This window comes from Muscardinus avellanarius, assembly GCF_963383645.1.
Source record: "Muscardinus avellanarius genome assembly, chromosome: 6".
Taxonomy (NCBI): Eukaryota; Metazoa; Chordata; class Mammalia; order Rodentia; family Gliridae; genus Muscardinus; species Muscardinus avellanarius.
In genome coordinates this window covers 133,861,083-133,877,333 of record NC_137791.1, presented here as the reverse complement: position 1 = coordinate 133,877,333, position 16,251 = coordinate 133,861,083, and the positions used below count along the sequence as shown (strand labels likewise).

General features: G+C 45.7%; 1 protein-coding gene across 1 annotated transcript in view; it reads right to left on the bottom strand.

Annotated features, from left to right (window-relative positions):
* Window positions 1-8,591: 8,591 nt before the first annotated feature.
* The window catches only part of SLC2A9 (solute carrier family 2 member 9), a gene marked incomplete at both ends in the record, with an annotated part of 109,738 nt that continues 102,078 nt past the window's right edge, over window positions 8,592-16,251 (bottom strand). The window contains one exon of the mRNA XM_080697274.1: window positions 8,592-8,846. Coding sequence (XP_080553400.1) covers window positions 8,592-8,846 — 255 coding nt within the window. The remainder of the gene's footprint in view (window positions 8,847-16,251) is intronic.

Below are 16,251 nucleotides of genomic sequence, written 5' to 3'. Positions count from 1 at the left end.
TGGGCACCTGTCGACTTCAGTATCTCTGCCAAGCTCAATTATTGGCTTGGAGATGGTTAACATATACATATGTATATGGGAAACATATACATAGTTTTAAACTGGGTTTCAGAGTGTCACAGCTGGCCCTGGGTTGAAGTGTTCCTCCTATTTTTTGTATTTGTGTATTTAAATACTAACTTCTACAATCTCAGAATGGGGCCTTTTTTTGTGGAATAGGATCGTGTTAAGTAGTTCAGACAAGGTCATGGAATATGGTGAACTCTATATCCAATGACTGGTGTCCTAATGAATAGGGGAAATCTGGACACAGACACAGATGGATGGAGAGCAATGTGAAGATTCAGGGAGCAGACATCTTAGGAGAAAGTCCTGGGCAGGATTCTTCTCTCCCGATCCTCAGAAGAGGCCCTGCCACAGCTCCACCTTCAGAACTGTCAGACAATGAAGTCTGCTGTTAGGCTCCTCAGTTGGTGCCTTTAGGTCAACTAGTACTATACTTGGATATCTGTGAGGTGGGTGCACATGGCTGCCAAGTCAGCCATCAGGACAACGGCAGAGTCTGAGAAGGAGCTATGGACTAGATGTGAGTTGGCTCCATCACTGTAACAAGCTTCCAAGACAACCCACTTACAAAGAGGAAGGTTTATTTGGCTCACAGTTTTGGAGGTTTGGGTCTAAGATCAATGGGCTCTGCTTCTTTGGGTATGTGAGGAAGCGGCACATCCTGGTATAGATATATGGTGGGAAAAAATACTCACCTCATGGCCCAGAAGCAAAGGAGAAAGACGAGATGGCCAGAACTCTGCTACTTCCAGACCCAAACCAGTACAATCAAACAGGAGAGCTCCCAGTCTGCCAGGACAGGTAGGCTTGTGAGCTAAACATAATGTAGCTATAGTTATCAGTAGCCAAGGACAGCCATAATCTCAGCCAGCTGAAGCCATGTCATTGTGCTGGCGACCACTGTGGGCTCACCCTGCTAGGAAGGAAGATGCAGACAGCTGTGTGGCTGTATGTCAAACTCATAACGAAGAACAAGAGGCCCAGGTGCTTATTCAAAGATTCTTATCTTCAGTGTTGAGAGTTACTTTGTGGACCCCATTCTCCAGAATGTCTGGGCTTTGGGGCTGAGCCAGCTGCTGTAGCATCAGAGAAGGCCCTGAACTAGAAAAGTTGAGAACCCCAGAGGATCCTTGAGACAAAAAGCCATCCGTGGGCCTGGGAGCTGTCCAGCTCAGCTGCAGCTGAAGTCAGCCCTGCTGCCATCTACAATGGTTGGAGACTCCAAGTTATCTAATTTAGGACAGGAAGAGTGCAGTGATAGGAAGGAGCACCAGGTGGGAAGACTGGCTTTCAAGGGTGCATTTGCATGCTTGTAATCCCAGTATTCGGGAGGCTGAGACAGGAGGATCAGGGTTCGTGGCCAGCCTCAGCTACTTAGTGAGGCCCTTTGCAAGTCAGTGAGACCCTGTTTCAAAACAAAGAATAAAAAATAGGGCTGGGGGTGTAGCTCAGAGGTAGAATGACCCTGGGTTCCATCCCCGGTACTAAAAAGAGAAGGGCACATTTGAGAACGTTACTAAGCATACTGCAGAATGTAGTGCATTGTATTGGTGACTCTAGCAGATGCTGCTTGTTCTGTAGTCCCACCGTGGAGGGTTGCTGTTTTATGCAGCCCCTTAATAATTGTCTCCTGCTTCCTGCCACAGAAGGTCGCTGCTTTATGCAGCTTCCTGAAAATTGTTCTGCAGTTCCTCCCACGGAAGGTCATTGCTCTAGAGAAGCTCCCTAACACTAGTCTTTCTCTCACGACAATGACACAGAGCCTGATACAATTATTTTTAAAGAATTTAATGATCTGGGGGGGGGTCAAGAAGGAGGTAGATGACAATTCTCCCATCCATCTGTAGCCAGCACCTTACTTACTTACTTACTTACTTACTTACTTTATTTATTTATTTATTTATTTATTTTTTGCAGTACTGGGGATTGAACCCGGGGGCATTCTACATTTGAGCTACACCCTCAGCCCTATTTTTTATTCTTTATTTTGAAACAGGGTCTCACTGAGTTGAAAAGGGCCTCACTAAGTAGCTGAGGCTGTCCACGAACCACGATCCTCTGGACTCAGCCTCCCAAATGCTGGGATGACAAGTGTGCACCACCATGCCCAGCTAGCACCTTACTTTTATAGAAACTGTAGACGAGGCATTATAAAAGCTAATCCAACATAGAAGCTAATATTGTCACGGGTTATAGTAAAGAAGATAAGTGAGGTAGGCATTTGATAAGCTTGGAGGAAGGAGAGATTAGTCATTACTGGGTGGAGACAACATCAAAGACCATAACTCAGAGATGACACTGGGACCCTTGGACTTTCTCTCCTTGTGGACAAATCCCACTTAGCCAAATACCATGTATTTAAGCTGAGCTGGTCCAAGATGATAATCTTAGTGTACGTTCTAAGACGGTCCTCGACAATTACCTTCCTCTAACTTGGAGGGTCACTTTGAGGATGAACATTTCAAGAAAAGTGGGAATAAAGACAGACTCCAGAGTCTGACTAGGGGGCTGGGTTTGGGCTACAGAGCCAGGAGCTCTTCTCAAATCCCCGTGTGAGGATGCCACCCTCTTGTGACCTCATTTGACTTCTCCAGTGGCAGGCTTTATCAGCACGAAACAAGTGCTTATCAGCCAGGCTGACTTACTCCGGCATGGTTTTTTTTTTTTTTTTTTTTTAAATGGGCACTCCAGTGGAGGAATAGGGCTGTGTGTTTGTCTTTGATTAGAGAAATGTTTTCTGCAGATACTTTTTATTTTTAGACTAGAGCTCATAATAAGTAATAATGAACTTCAAAGGGGTGCTGGTGGGTGGATACTAACAGCTTGGGGTTATAAAATATTGGGCATGGAGGCTGGCCCTGCATGTTCAGGACCAGCCAGTGCCATAATTTGTAGAAAAGGGCTCAGAAGCCATTTCGGAAGATGGAGCCAAGCCTTCCTCTGCTGGCTGATTCTCCATGCTCGCCCATCCTGGCTAACCCAGTGCTACATTTTGGATCTGAAGTATCCTTCAAAGGCCCATATGTTAAAGGCTTGGTGTCCAGCTTGGCGATCCTGGAAGGTGGTGGAAACATCAAGAAGTAAGACCCGGGATGAGGGATATCTTTATGTCACTGGGGGTGCGTCCTTGATGAGCACTGTGGGATCCCAGTCTCCTCTTCTTTAGCCCCCTCACTTCCCAAACAAGGTGGGTGTCTCTGCTTTGCCACATGTGGTGTGTCCACCACGATGAGCTGCCTCAGCCCCTGCTCCGAGCTCTGGGGCCACTGCTCATGTTCAGACACCTCCAACACTGTGGGCCAAAATACGCCTTCCCTCTTCACAAATGGACCATCTCAGGTGTGTGTTATAGTGATGAAAAGTTGACTGATGCATCCAGATTTTCCAAATATACTTGATCACAAAATCCTCCCTGTGATCTGATTACTGCCACCAGGAATCCTTTGCTGACACTGGCCTGCAGGAGTCAATCACAAGCCCATTTCCTTGACAGGCATGTGGTCTCTTCAAGGCTTCTAGATATGATCCCAGGGCACTGGCCTGGGAACTGGAGGGCCTGGACCCTGCATCTAATTTTGGCATTATCTTGCTATTTGATCTTGACTAAATGACTTACACCGTATACATTCCATTTGTTTGTTTTTCCTGCTAGAAATAGGTTGTTTTCTACAAAGACCTATGGTCCACCCTAGATACAGGACGTGGGGCAGGCTTGGTACCAGGAGTATTTTTGTTTTTCAGTACTGGGGGTGAAACCCAGGGGCATTCTATCTCTCAGCTATACCCCCATCCCTATTTTTTATTCTTTATTTTGAAACAGAGTCTCGCTGAGTTGCAAAGAGCCTCTAAGTAGCTGAGGCTGTCCTCAAACTGCGATCCTCCTGTCTCAGCCTCCCAGGTGTCCTGGGTCTGGACTTGCCGTGGGCTCTTTCCTCTCAAGAGCTGTATGCATTGAGTTTGGGTTCAGCCCATGAAGTCTAGAGCCAGGACACTCCAGCTCTCTGCCTGCACCCCAGGGGCGGCCCTTGACTGCATGTTTATGGTGGGGCAGTACACCTGTTGCTATGTCTATATTCTCTCACTTGCTTCTCCAATTAAGTAACTTTTTGGTGTCTTACGATGTGCTAGAAAGCAACTAAAAGGTATTAGAGGTGTGGGATTAAAACCAGCGCTCTTGGGAGTCTGAGAGGAGGAGAACGAGAATAGTCCCCAACATGTTTGTGAAGAGAAGCATCCGAGAGGTGTAGTCTACATGACAGCTACTCAAGGCTGGGACAGTGTTTCAATTGTGCAAAGTCAATCAAATAATATTTTTTTTCAAAAGGCAAGATAAGCCAGGCATGGCGGCGGTGTATGCATATAATCCCAGTCTTGGGAGGCTGAGGCAGGAGGATCACAGGTTGGCGTCCAGCCTCAGCAATTTAGCGTCACCTTCATCAACTTAGTGAGCCTCTGTTTCAAAATAAAAAAAAATATGGTTGGGGTAGAGCTCAGAGGTAGAGTTCCCCAGATTCAATCGCCAGTACCACACACACACACACACACACACACACACACACACACACACACACACACACAATACACATTAAGTCATACACCTTAGATTTTTAATTTTTTATTATACTTTAACTTTTATTTTATAAATTATACTTCAATTTTTGCCAGTTATATTTCAGTGAAAATTGAAAAGGTAAAAAATTAAAAATGGGAAATCCTTTTGGCCATGTAAGGTCACATATTCACTGGTTCTGGAGATGAGATGAAGTCCTGGGCATCTTTGAGTGCTACTGTTCTTGTTATCATGCTACCTATTTATTCATTTACTTATTCAAGCAGTATTTACTGTGCAACTACTATGTGTCAGGGACCATGCTGGCTGGACACAGTGTCCAGTCAAGTAGACAGGGCTCATGACTTCCTGAAGCAGGCCTTTATTTTTCTAAGTAAGTACAGCTGGTGTGGCTCAGAGTGGGTGAAACCATGCACTAATCAAGAGGGCTGTTTCCTGTGCCTAACACACATGCACACACATCCACCCACTTACACAATCACATCTGTAACACGTGTCCCTGATGCTGATTGCTCAGGATGCAAAATGAGGGTCCTTTGCTAAGTGAGTGGACATTCGCCATGAGGAAAACACCTCAAACTCTCATCAAACAGTAAAAGTAGGGAGAGTCCACTTCAGTTTCACTTCTGGTCGTTTGGATGCAAACTCAAGGCTGTAACTCCATTGTGCTGTACATTTCACCGGGGGTTCACATCTGGGGTGATGTGGCAATATAAAAAAAGAGAAAAAAATCAGCAGGGTTCTCTCTGGTCTTTGGAGCACGGAGGCCCATTCTTCCAGTCCCTCTCAGCGGGGAAGGACTTTTGTTCAGGTGTGGTCACCCGTCGCTGCTGCCCCCATGCTAGGGCCTCAGCTTTGGACCAGCCACGGTTCTGGAGACTGTCCAGTCTGTCCTGGGGTGTAAGACAGGGGACGTGGCGGGAAATGGGGTGCAGAGAGCTCGCGCACATCAGCCGCGCCCCCAGTTTGGGTCTCTCTCCTGAATTGCCCACTATACTTTATGTCCAGTGTCCTATGTGTGAATCATGGTTCTGTCCAGGGATTTCAGTCATAATGAGGGAGAGAAATAGAGGGTCATGTGCTAATTTAATCTTAGCCAGAGCCAGTAGCCAAGAGGCTTCCTTTTCTTTCTATAAACCCGAAGGGAAGAAATTCCAGCTTGCGTTCCTTAGAGATGAGGGAAAGACAAAGACTTAATCCTTAGCACTGGGATGGGATTCAAAAAGGAGGACTACTAATTCGGCCAGAGATTCCTTTAGGGTCTATGCTGGCTGCAGGGTGCTTAAATGGTTGGTACCTTTCAGAAAAACACTAGAACCTGCATAGCAAAGCTCATAGAAACGTCTATCTCTTGGATCACTACTCTGTATCTCTCTCCCTTCGTCTTTTGTTTTTTTTTTAAACTGGGGATTGAACCCAGGGGACACTCTACCTATAAGCTATACCTCTAGCCCATTTTGTTTTGAAACAGGCTCTCGCTAAATTGCCGAGGGCCTCACTAAGTCGCTGAGGCTGGCCCTTGAACCTTTGATTCTCCCGTCTCAACCTCCCTAGTACTGGGATTACAAGTGCGCGCCATCACACCGGACTTGGAAAGCAACTTTATCCAAGAAGGACCGCTCCCTGCAGCGGATCCTAGACTCTGACAAGAGGCGCTGGGGCTGGGATGACGCATCTGATTTAATATCAAGTGGAGAAAAACAGAAGGTGAGAGAAAGATGACTGCAATTGTGTTTTTACATATTCCGGGATTGCAACTGGATTAATAATAGGCAGGAAATGGAGGGACTTGTAAGAAAATGAAAATGGTAGTGTTAGGGAGAAGGAAGCATAGGAGATGATGCGTGTTTTATTGTTTCATTTTTCAAAAATTTTCTTAATGTGGCTCTGCCATCTTTTCCAATGTAATAACACGTAAGAGTAATTCCTGGTCTGTTGTCGCGCTAGCCCTGTCTTATGGCCCATTTTATTGCCATTTTATTGCCTATTTGGGGAGATTCCACCCATCACCCCAACCATCCTTTTAGTGCATTCCTATATCACTGTGTCTCCTTCCCCCAGTACTGGGGGCACTCACGCATAGTCCTTTGATTTTCCATCTTTTCTGGTGAACATGAGCTTATGTAGGTGAGGGGAGTATGGTTTTTTTTTTTTTTTTTTGCTTATAGCTATCTCTTCAGTGCCTCGCTAGTGCCTGGTTATATTTATTGACTGGACACTGGAGCCTCCAAATGAACGGGAACACCCAGAAGTTAAGATTTCTATTTTGTACTTTATTTGGCTCTTTTTATTTTGTCTCAGATGCTTTTGGTCTCCACTTAGCACATTCTCTCTATCTTGACGAACACTATCCAAGATATCCAGCCAAAGTGAAGCTGGAGGGCGGGGTGTCTTGAGTTGGCGATCAAACAAAGGAAAAGCTGGAACGATATTCAGCAGGGAAGTCGAATCAGGACTCAGGCTTGGGCTAAGGCTGCCTTTATCAAGAATGGCCCCAGGAGGCACGCATTTGAAATCTCAGTCCTTGGGAGGCTGAGACAGGAGGATCTTAGGTTTGTGGCCAGCCTTAGCTACTTAGTGAGGCCCTCTGCAACTTAGTGAGACCCTGTTTCAAAATAAAGAATAAAAAATAGGGCTGGGGGCGTGTAGTTTGGAGGTAGAATGCCCACCCCTGGGTTCCATCCCTAGTACTGAAAAAAAATGGCCCTAGGAAACTGAGGAATCCAGACGCACTCCTCTCTAACCCCATTCCTTCCAGGACATTCAAGATTGGACACACTGACCCATGTATACTGTCACTTATTTGTCATTCATACTTTGCTTAGTTCCAGAGGCCAGCAGAAGGAAACAACCCCAACCACAAACCGTGAACACCGATGGTAGGTTGAGGGTTGCTTCAGCCCAAATGACCTGAGTATGTACGGGCTGCAAGAGCCCTTGAACATATCAGATCCAAATACCTTTCTTTTCCTTAAAGTGAGAACTTAGATTCCCTTAGTAGCAGTCAAGAAGCACCACCACGGAGCCTTTGTTTGAACGCACTCAGTGGTGGGGAGCTCACCACCTTTCAAGGAAGCGCATCACATCTTCAGATGAATCTCCTCTAGGCTCGCAAATCTGAGGCTCATGAGCCGATGCCCTCATTCCTGCACCTGAAGCAGACATCCTCAATCGATCACAGAGTTCTTCCCCATCGAGCCTAGGCTTTGTCTCAGCGTTGTCCTCAGTACTGAACTTTAGTCACACAAACAGTTCAGCTTGCGGTCCTGCCCCAGTTTCTGGGAAGCTCTTTCTTAAATCTGCTTCTCCAGGTCTTCTTGGCATCGATCTTCAGTATGTCCTCTGTAACAGTGTGACCTAATTCTTCTTTCCCAGGATACAGCTTGGGAAAGGCAGAATCTGCAAAGTGGTTGGTTGCTGTCAGGCTCTCATAAGTCTAAGATCTTCAAGATAGAGCCAAAGATTGGCCGCAGATTTGTAGGTAGTACAAAGAGTTTCCAATAAATTTTGAAATTCTGCATCCAGCGACAAAGCCAAGGGTCATTGAGACTCCAAGATCAAAGCAGATGGCTAAAGTTTCTAGTGGGAGATCTGGGGCTGGGACCTGGGTCTGAGATTTCCTGTCCATCAGATCCTGTATCAGACCAGACTGTTTTCCTTTGAGGAAAGCATTTCCATATGATTCTCCAATTTCATTTGGAAACCAGCTTAAGTCAGGAAGAAGGCAGGCTATCGATCTGTGTTAAAGAAGGTTGGGTCTGCCACACACAGGGTGGTTCTTTCCGATTTTCAAAAGAGTTTGGGAGAATGGGCTGTGACTAATGGTTGTGATGCTAGATTAGCACAGTCTTACTTAAAAATTCTGAATAAGATAGAACTTGCCTATTTTCAGTCAGTTTTAAGCCTTTCAAACATGGGGAAATGCTTGGTTTTCTGAAATGGAGAGAGCACCCACTCAGACTGTGCTGTTTTTGATACAAAAGTCCGATGCAGAGGTGGAGTCCGGCCCAGGCCCCCCATTCGCCTTCTCATCTGCTGCTGCAGGGTCGCCCTTCTGCTCCGGCGGGCTCGCTTTGCCCCTCTTGGCAAATGCCTGGCTGATTTCTGCATGGGTTCTGTTTTTGGTCTCAGGCAGGACAAAATACAAGTAGGTAGCACCCGCAGTACAAACTGCCGCAAAGACCAGAAAACAGTAAGTGTCCAGACTTTTCTGTGGAAAGACAGAGACAAAAAAAAAAAAAAAAAGAGTCAAATAAACAATCGTAAACTAACCATCTCTGAAAAGATTTTCTTTTCCACAGCTCCCTGTTCATATGTCAATATTCCTGGATCAAACACCACTTGTGTAAAACTGGCTCTGTAAGGGAAGGGAGAAACTGCTTGATGTGTTCTCAGATAAAGCAAGAATACCTCAGCTTTATGCTCAGGTAAAGAAAAGGAAATGTCAGTTTTAATTTTTTTTTTTTTTGTTTTTGCAAATTAGGCATTATAAAGCAATTGCCATAAAAGCAAATTGTAACACTTCCTGAACAACCCCTTATGTTTATATTTACCATTAACAACTTTTCTCCCCTGTTTCTGCTATCCAGAGGGCCAAGCAACGTCACAGGGGAAGAGTAATGGCCCAGGTCATAAGAAAAATCTAGACCATCATTTAGGTCAAGAAAACACCGTTTTTCCCAACATGCCAAAATCCAATTCATTGATTGATAGAGTTTTGCACAAATAAGAGAGGCTAAAAACAAGAGAACTGTTGGATGTGGCCACTGGCTTGTGTGTCCTGGTTAGAACCTTGAGCTTCATGTTCTTGGTCTCCTCCGTAGCTCTTGTACCTTGTTCAGAGACTGGCTTACAAGAGATACTCAATACATGCTTACTGAAGAAAAGGCTTTCCGATTCCACTTGTCAGGGAAGTAACTCTTTTATGCAACAAATATCTATTAATCCGGAGTGTTTTAGTAGACATTCTGGCCTCTGGGATCCAAACCCCATGCCATGCAAGACTTGGAGAAAGAAGAATTTTACTTGCTCACAGTTCTGGAGATTTTAGCCCATGTTATGCCAGCTTCCAAGCAGGCACCAGAGCTGTGGGTTCTAAGGGCAGCATGTCAGAGAACAGAAAGAGAGGTTGTGTCAGATCATGGCAATGGTAGAGAGAGAAGAGGAAATCTGCTGAAACAGCTGGTCATAGAAAACCGTCCCCAGCCAGGTCCCCAGGACTTCCCCTAGCAACCAAGTCCCACCACCAAGCATGGCTGTCTTGTCTATTACATGAGGCCTGGAAAATATTTTATTTATTTTGGTACTGGAGATTGAACCCAGGAGCGTTCTGCCTATTAGCTACACCCCCAGCCCTTTTTAGGTTTTCTTTTGAAACAGGGTCTTATTGAGTTTCTGAGGGTTTCACTAAGTTTCTGAGGCTGGTCTCAAACTTGTGATTTTTCAAATTCAGTCTCTCAAGTACTGGGATTACAGGTGTGTGTCCACACACCTGGCTCTGGGGGACATTTTATATTTAAACCATAACCTAGAGTAAAGGTGACACTCTTTGAATGATGTTTCACAAGAAATACTATCTGGATTTTGGTCAATTCCACTTAATTTTTTGATCTGAAAAACATTTATTTTTGGAGCACAGCACAGCATTTAGGAGACTGATCTCTAGAATATACTCCAGACCCTTCAGACAAAGAACTTGAGTCTTCCTGTCAGTTCTGTAGTTGTAACATAAGAATAATAGTGGTACCTCCAGGGCTGTTGCAAGGAGTAAGTGAAACATTTTCTTTAAAGTGCTGCATGTAGTACATGTTGCACACTCTGGAGTACTTAGCTCTGAGAGCATGCGCCTCCCACTCATTCACAAAGAGCCTGTGAATCATGTATCATGTGGAGGTGTAGGGAGAACTTGGAGCTCTGCTGTTAGCTGGGTGGGATCCACACGCTTGCTTTATTACATGTGGTGACAAAGCTTAATGGTGTCCCATCTAAGACAGAATTTTAATCCACTGAGATTCAGTTCCCTTATTTGTTGCTGAGGCTAACCTTGAACCTGCGATCCTCCTGTTTTAGCCTCCCAAGTGCTTGGATTACAGTCGGGCTCCACCATGCTTGGAAGTTCCCTTATTTGCAACATGGTAATGTATACCCTCATACTGTTTTGGAGATGAAATGACACACATCCAGTTTCTCACTCCATCTTGAGCTGAATGGTCATGGTCATCTGACTTGTCGAGTCCTCAACCTGTTTCTCCTCTGGTCTCCCAGCTCTGTGATGATGCTTCTGTTCGTAGATGGTTTAGATCAATCAAAGCACCTACGGGCCAGTGAGAACCTCCCTACCTCTCCCATAGGCATCGAGCCATCACAAAGTCACGTTGACTCTGCCTGGAAATGGATTCCTAGTCTGAGCACTTGTCACTACTCCCATGGCTACCACTGGGTGCAAATTGCCACCTGTCCTGTTGCAATGGCTTCTCAACTACTTTCCGTCCTTCTCACCTTGACCACTATGACTATTCTCAAGAGAAAAGTCAGAGGGGTCATGTTGGGCAGAGGATAGAACTTATCACTCTCTGCTCAAAACCCACCCTGATGTCCTCAGTCACTCCGAGGGAAGGCAGTGTTCTCACCACGGCCTCTGTGGCAGCCTAGCATGTGCCACTCTTCTTCTCAGATCTCCTTCTCCTCAATTTTTATTTATTTAGTTTTTTGCAGTATTGGGGATGGAACCCAGGGGCATTGTACCTCTAAGCCATACCTCCAGCCCTATTATTTATTTATTTATTTATATTTTTATTTATTTTTGTGGTACTGGGGATGGAATCCCCAACCCATTTTACATTTTATTTGAAAGCAGGGTCTCACTAAGTTGCTGAGAGCCTCACTAGTAGCTGAGGTTGTCCGTGAACCGCCATCCTCAGCCTCCCAAGTACTGGGATTACAAGTGTGTTCCACCACGCTCAGCACTCTCCTCACTTTCTCTGCCTGTTTCAGTGCGCATGCTCACTGTTGTCATCCCAAAGCCTTGACCACACAACTTAGAGGAAGGAATGCTTAATTTCTCACACTTCTGGAAATTTCAAGAGTTCAGTCCATGTTAGGTTGGCACCTATAGAGCTCAGGGCATGGCGATGAGAGGCAGGAAGAGGGAGAGAGCAAGGGCTCTTTCTCATATCATGGAGGCCGGAAGCAAAGGAGAGCAAGCAAGGGAAGGAGGGGCCATTTATAATCCCCAAGGCCATGCCCCTAGGAACCCTCCTTAGCAGTGAAGCCCTGCCTCCAACATGGCTAATTTCTTTTCTGAGGCCTTACATGGCTCCAGCTAAATGGCCCTGATGACTTTCCTCTAATATTATGCCTCACGATCTTTGCACATACTGTTTCCTCTTCCCCCTTCCCTCTTTCTCTTTGGAACTCCTTCTCCTATCTCCCTCTCCTTCATCAGATGCACAGCCACATTTTGGAGCTCAGTAGTGACACAAGGTTGGTGATTTCCACATTGCATTGCTCAGATAGCCGAGGCTGGCATCCTCACAGAGTCCCTTTGCACGTTGGCTGCGGATGTTCACAGAAACGCTGTCAGCAGAGCAAGAAAACTGGAAACAACTCAGATGCTTGTGGACGTGGGATGGGTAAATAAATCAGGATGCATCCCTATAAAGGAGCACTCTCAGGCAGCGAGAACCACACAGCAGCATGGAGTCACTCAACAACATATGCCGAGTGAAGAAACAAGGCTCAGAAACACCATTAATAGATGTTAATAAAAAAGCAAGGCACAGAAACACCACTAATATATGTTAATAAAAATGGCACAGAAAAATATCTTCAGGATGATGCTCTTTGTGTAGGTATAAAAACTAGGCAAAACAAACCAAACACTGTCAAGGTACGTCATGTTAGGAAAGTCAAATCACAAAGAAAACCACAAAGATTAGCACAAGATTCTTGCTGGTGGCGACCCTGGAATTGGGGAGAAGCAGATTGGTCATTTGAGGGTGTCAGCTGGCTGAGGAGGTGTACTGATTTCTTTCCTAACATTTTTATATACATTGTCCTCCATAATTACAAGAACCAAGGTTTCCTATTTTCTATAGAGTCCTTTTCATACTTTGTGTATATAATGCATTTCATAATTATACTGACAGAAGTTACCCCTTTAATATAGGACCCACATGTGAATAAGTATCAAATACAATTTTACCACGAAAAAAGGCCATGTCCCTAAAGAAACAGGATGGACCTTCCCCTTTCTTCTCATTTCTATTTGCTAGAACACAAGGTAACAGAGATCCACCCTGGTGCAGAGGGAAGGAGTCCCAGTGCTCATGATCTCACAGAGCAGGGAGCTGTGTTAGCTCAGATATTAAATGGGAGAGAAATGAAGTTCTGGGCTACTGTACCACTCCTGCCTCAGCCTTCTTCTGTGACCTCTCTGGTGGTTTCAGGTGAATTCTCCGCCCAATCCCTGCTTCCCGGCCAGGGACCACTTCTCCTTCCTTGTGGCTCTGTCCTGGGTTCTTGTTGGACCACATTTCCTCCATCGGTCATCTTCTCTCTAGCTTCTCTAGAGATGGCCTCTTAACTCCAGGGAGGAGGGCTTCTTACTTCATAGCAGGTTGTACATCTTTTCTTTGAGTATATCTAGGATTGGGGATGCTCAGGCTTACAAAAGGACATAAATAGGTGGCTTAAACATCAGACTCTTATTTTCTCAAAGTCTGGAGGCTGGAAGTTCAGGAGTGAGGTGCTGGCCCTCCAGTTCCCCGGTGAGAGCTCTGTTCTTGGTTGTGGTTACAGGGCAGCAAGAAGATGACCGAGTTCTGGTCATCCATCTTTTTCTTACAATGGAACCAATCCCATCATGGGCCCCACCTTCGGAGTCCATGTAAGCCTAATCGGTCTTCCGAACGCCCGTCTCCAAACACCATCCTGTTGGGGGTTAGGGTTTCATGCTGTGAATCTGGGGGACTGGAAACATTCAGCATATAGCAACAGGGAGGCAGGCAGGTGTGCTCAGCTACCCTTCAGGGATACTTCAGAGCTGAGCCTTGAGGGATGAAATTGCAGGGTCTGTGACTGTTTGGGGACTCCATCAGAGATAGGTAGGAACTGTAGACAAGAGATGGGTTTGCAGACCTAGGCCAGCAAGCCTGGCTTGGACTGCAAACCCTATGGAGTGAAGGCCCATCTCTCCTGCTCTCCACTGGACCTTCAGCCTTGGATGGTACCTGGTTCAAGGTAAACATTTTCTTAATAAGAGTGTTGAGCTGGGCTTGGTGGTGCGCGCTTGTAATCCCAGCATTTGGGAGATTGAGACTGGAGGATTGCAGTTCGCAGACAGCCTCAGCTACTTAGTGAGGCCCTTTGCAACTCAATGAGACCCTGTTTCAAAATAAAGAATAAAAAATAGGGCTGGGTCGTAACTCAGAGTTAGAATGCCCCTGGGTTCCATCCCCAGTAGGGCAAAAAAAAAAAAAAAAAACCAAACAAACAACAACAACAAAAAAAAAACACCCAAAAAACAAAAATCAACAACAACAACAACAACAAAAAAAACTGTGCTGTGTGACGGGGCAAATGAATGAACTCAGAGGACTCTTACGGAGACGTATGAAGGAATGAAAAGGCCTAAGTTTGATCATCACGATATAACAAAAATGTAACTCTTCTGTTTAGTTGCACCGACACCCACAGAGCTGGAGCTGAAATTCGGTGCATCCGTAGTGACTCACACCAAGCTCTTGGGTGAGTCACCTGCTGTCATTTAAGAATTGATGGGGAGCCAAGTAAGTGCCTTTCGTTCTGGCAGCTGGGAGCTCCAGTCCTGCAGTGAGCTTTCAAAGGTCCTGCTTTATGGGCAGGTAGACCTGAAGCATTAGGCTGCTCCTGAGGCCAGCAGGAAGGGAGTAAGGATCTTAAGGCAGCTTTCATCTACTGTACACCACGGTTCTCCAGCTACTTTGAAAGATCTAAGAGCTGCCCAGAAGCCTTTGAGGTAGACATAGCCCCGAGGCTGCCTGCATGGAGGAAGTCACATTTAGCAATCTCGCCTACACGTCACCTCCCAGCCTCTCTCTCCTGGCAAGCCTGCACCTCCCCCACCTCCTCCCTCTTCTTACCTGCCCAGGGGACCTGGGAATCACTTTGCACTCCTTTCTTCCTCTCTGCTGTCTGGCCTGCTAACTCCTGATGACTTTGCTCTAAAATATTTAAAAGAGCTCAAAAGACTCTATACTAGCAAAACAAACAACCCAATCAAGAAATGGGCAACTGAATTGAATAGACACTTCACAAAAGAAGAGACACAAATGGCCAATAGATACATGAAAAGATGTTTAACATCATTAGCCATCAGGGAGATGCAAATCAAAACTATGCTGAGATTCCATCTAACCCCAATCAGAGTGGCAAGTATAAAGAACTCAGATAACAACAAATGATGGTGAGGGTGTGGGGAAAGAGGAACTCTTTTATTTTACACTGTTCAGCCGCTATGGGGATCAGTGTGGAGATTCCTTAGAAAACTGGGAATGAATCCACCTTATGATCCAACTATACCACTCCTGGGCATCTTTCCAAAGGGGTTGAAATCAGAGAGCTACAGTAACATATGCATATCCATGTTCATAGCAGCACAATTTGCAATAGCCAAAATATGGAACCAGCCTAGGTCTCCATCAACAGATGAATGGTTTGCAAAATTATGGGAAATAAGCACAATGGAATTCTACTCAGCAATAAAGTAGAACAAAATCATGTCATTCACAAGAAAATGGAAAGACCTGGAGAACATGATGTTAAGTGAGATCAGCCAAGCACAGAAAGAGAAGGGACATATGTTTTTTCTAATATGCTCGAGCTAGGGAGTATTAGGGATACCAGAGGGACTCCAGACAATGGAGGGGAAACCTCAGCAAAGCCAGAAAGGAAGGGTAGGGGAGGAAGAAGGCTGAGGTTGATTAATGAAGGAGCTACATCTGAATTTGTGTAAAAAATATAAATACAGCATGGTTAACCTGGACACTCATTGCATCTTCGCAGTCTTGCCCTTCTTCAGCCTTGGCTACACAGATACCCTCCTCCCTTGAACCTCCTCCTCTGTTTTCTACTTGATTTTTTTGTGTGTAGTACTGGGGTTCCTGGAAGCCCTTCTACCTCGGGGCTACACTCCCAGACCTATTTTATACTTTTTAAAATTTCGAAACAGTGTCTCTTAAGCCAGCGCGGCTGACTTCAAACCTGCACGATCCTCCTGTCTCTGCCTCCCAAGCATGGGGATTACAAGTGTGTGCCACCACGCCCAGCCTACTTAATTTTAAAAAAATGTTTGCTTTTCACATTTGGGTCTTGACATTTTATCCATTTATACCCTTCCCCCCTTTTAAGCTTAGAAGTCTTTCCTTGCACAAAATATCTGATCTATAAAATGCTCTCTCTGGAGGCAACCCCTCCCCCCACCAGAAAGCCCCGGAGGTCCGGGGCACATTGCCCCGACTCCGGGCAGGTGAGTGGCCCAGCGGGGCTCCCCTAGTTGACCCCCCGACCCGGAAGGCCCCTGAGGTCCGGGCCGCATGGACCTGGACCTGACCCCGGGCGGGTGGGCAGGTGCGGGC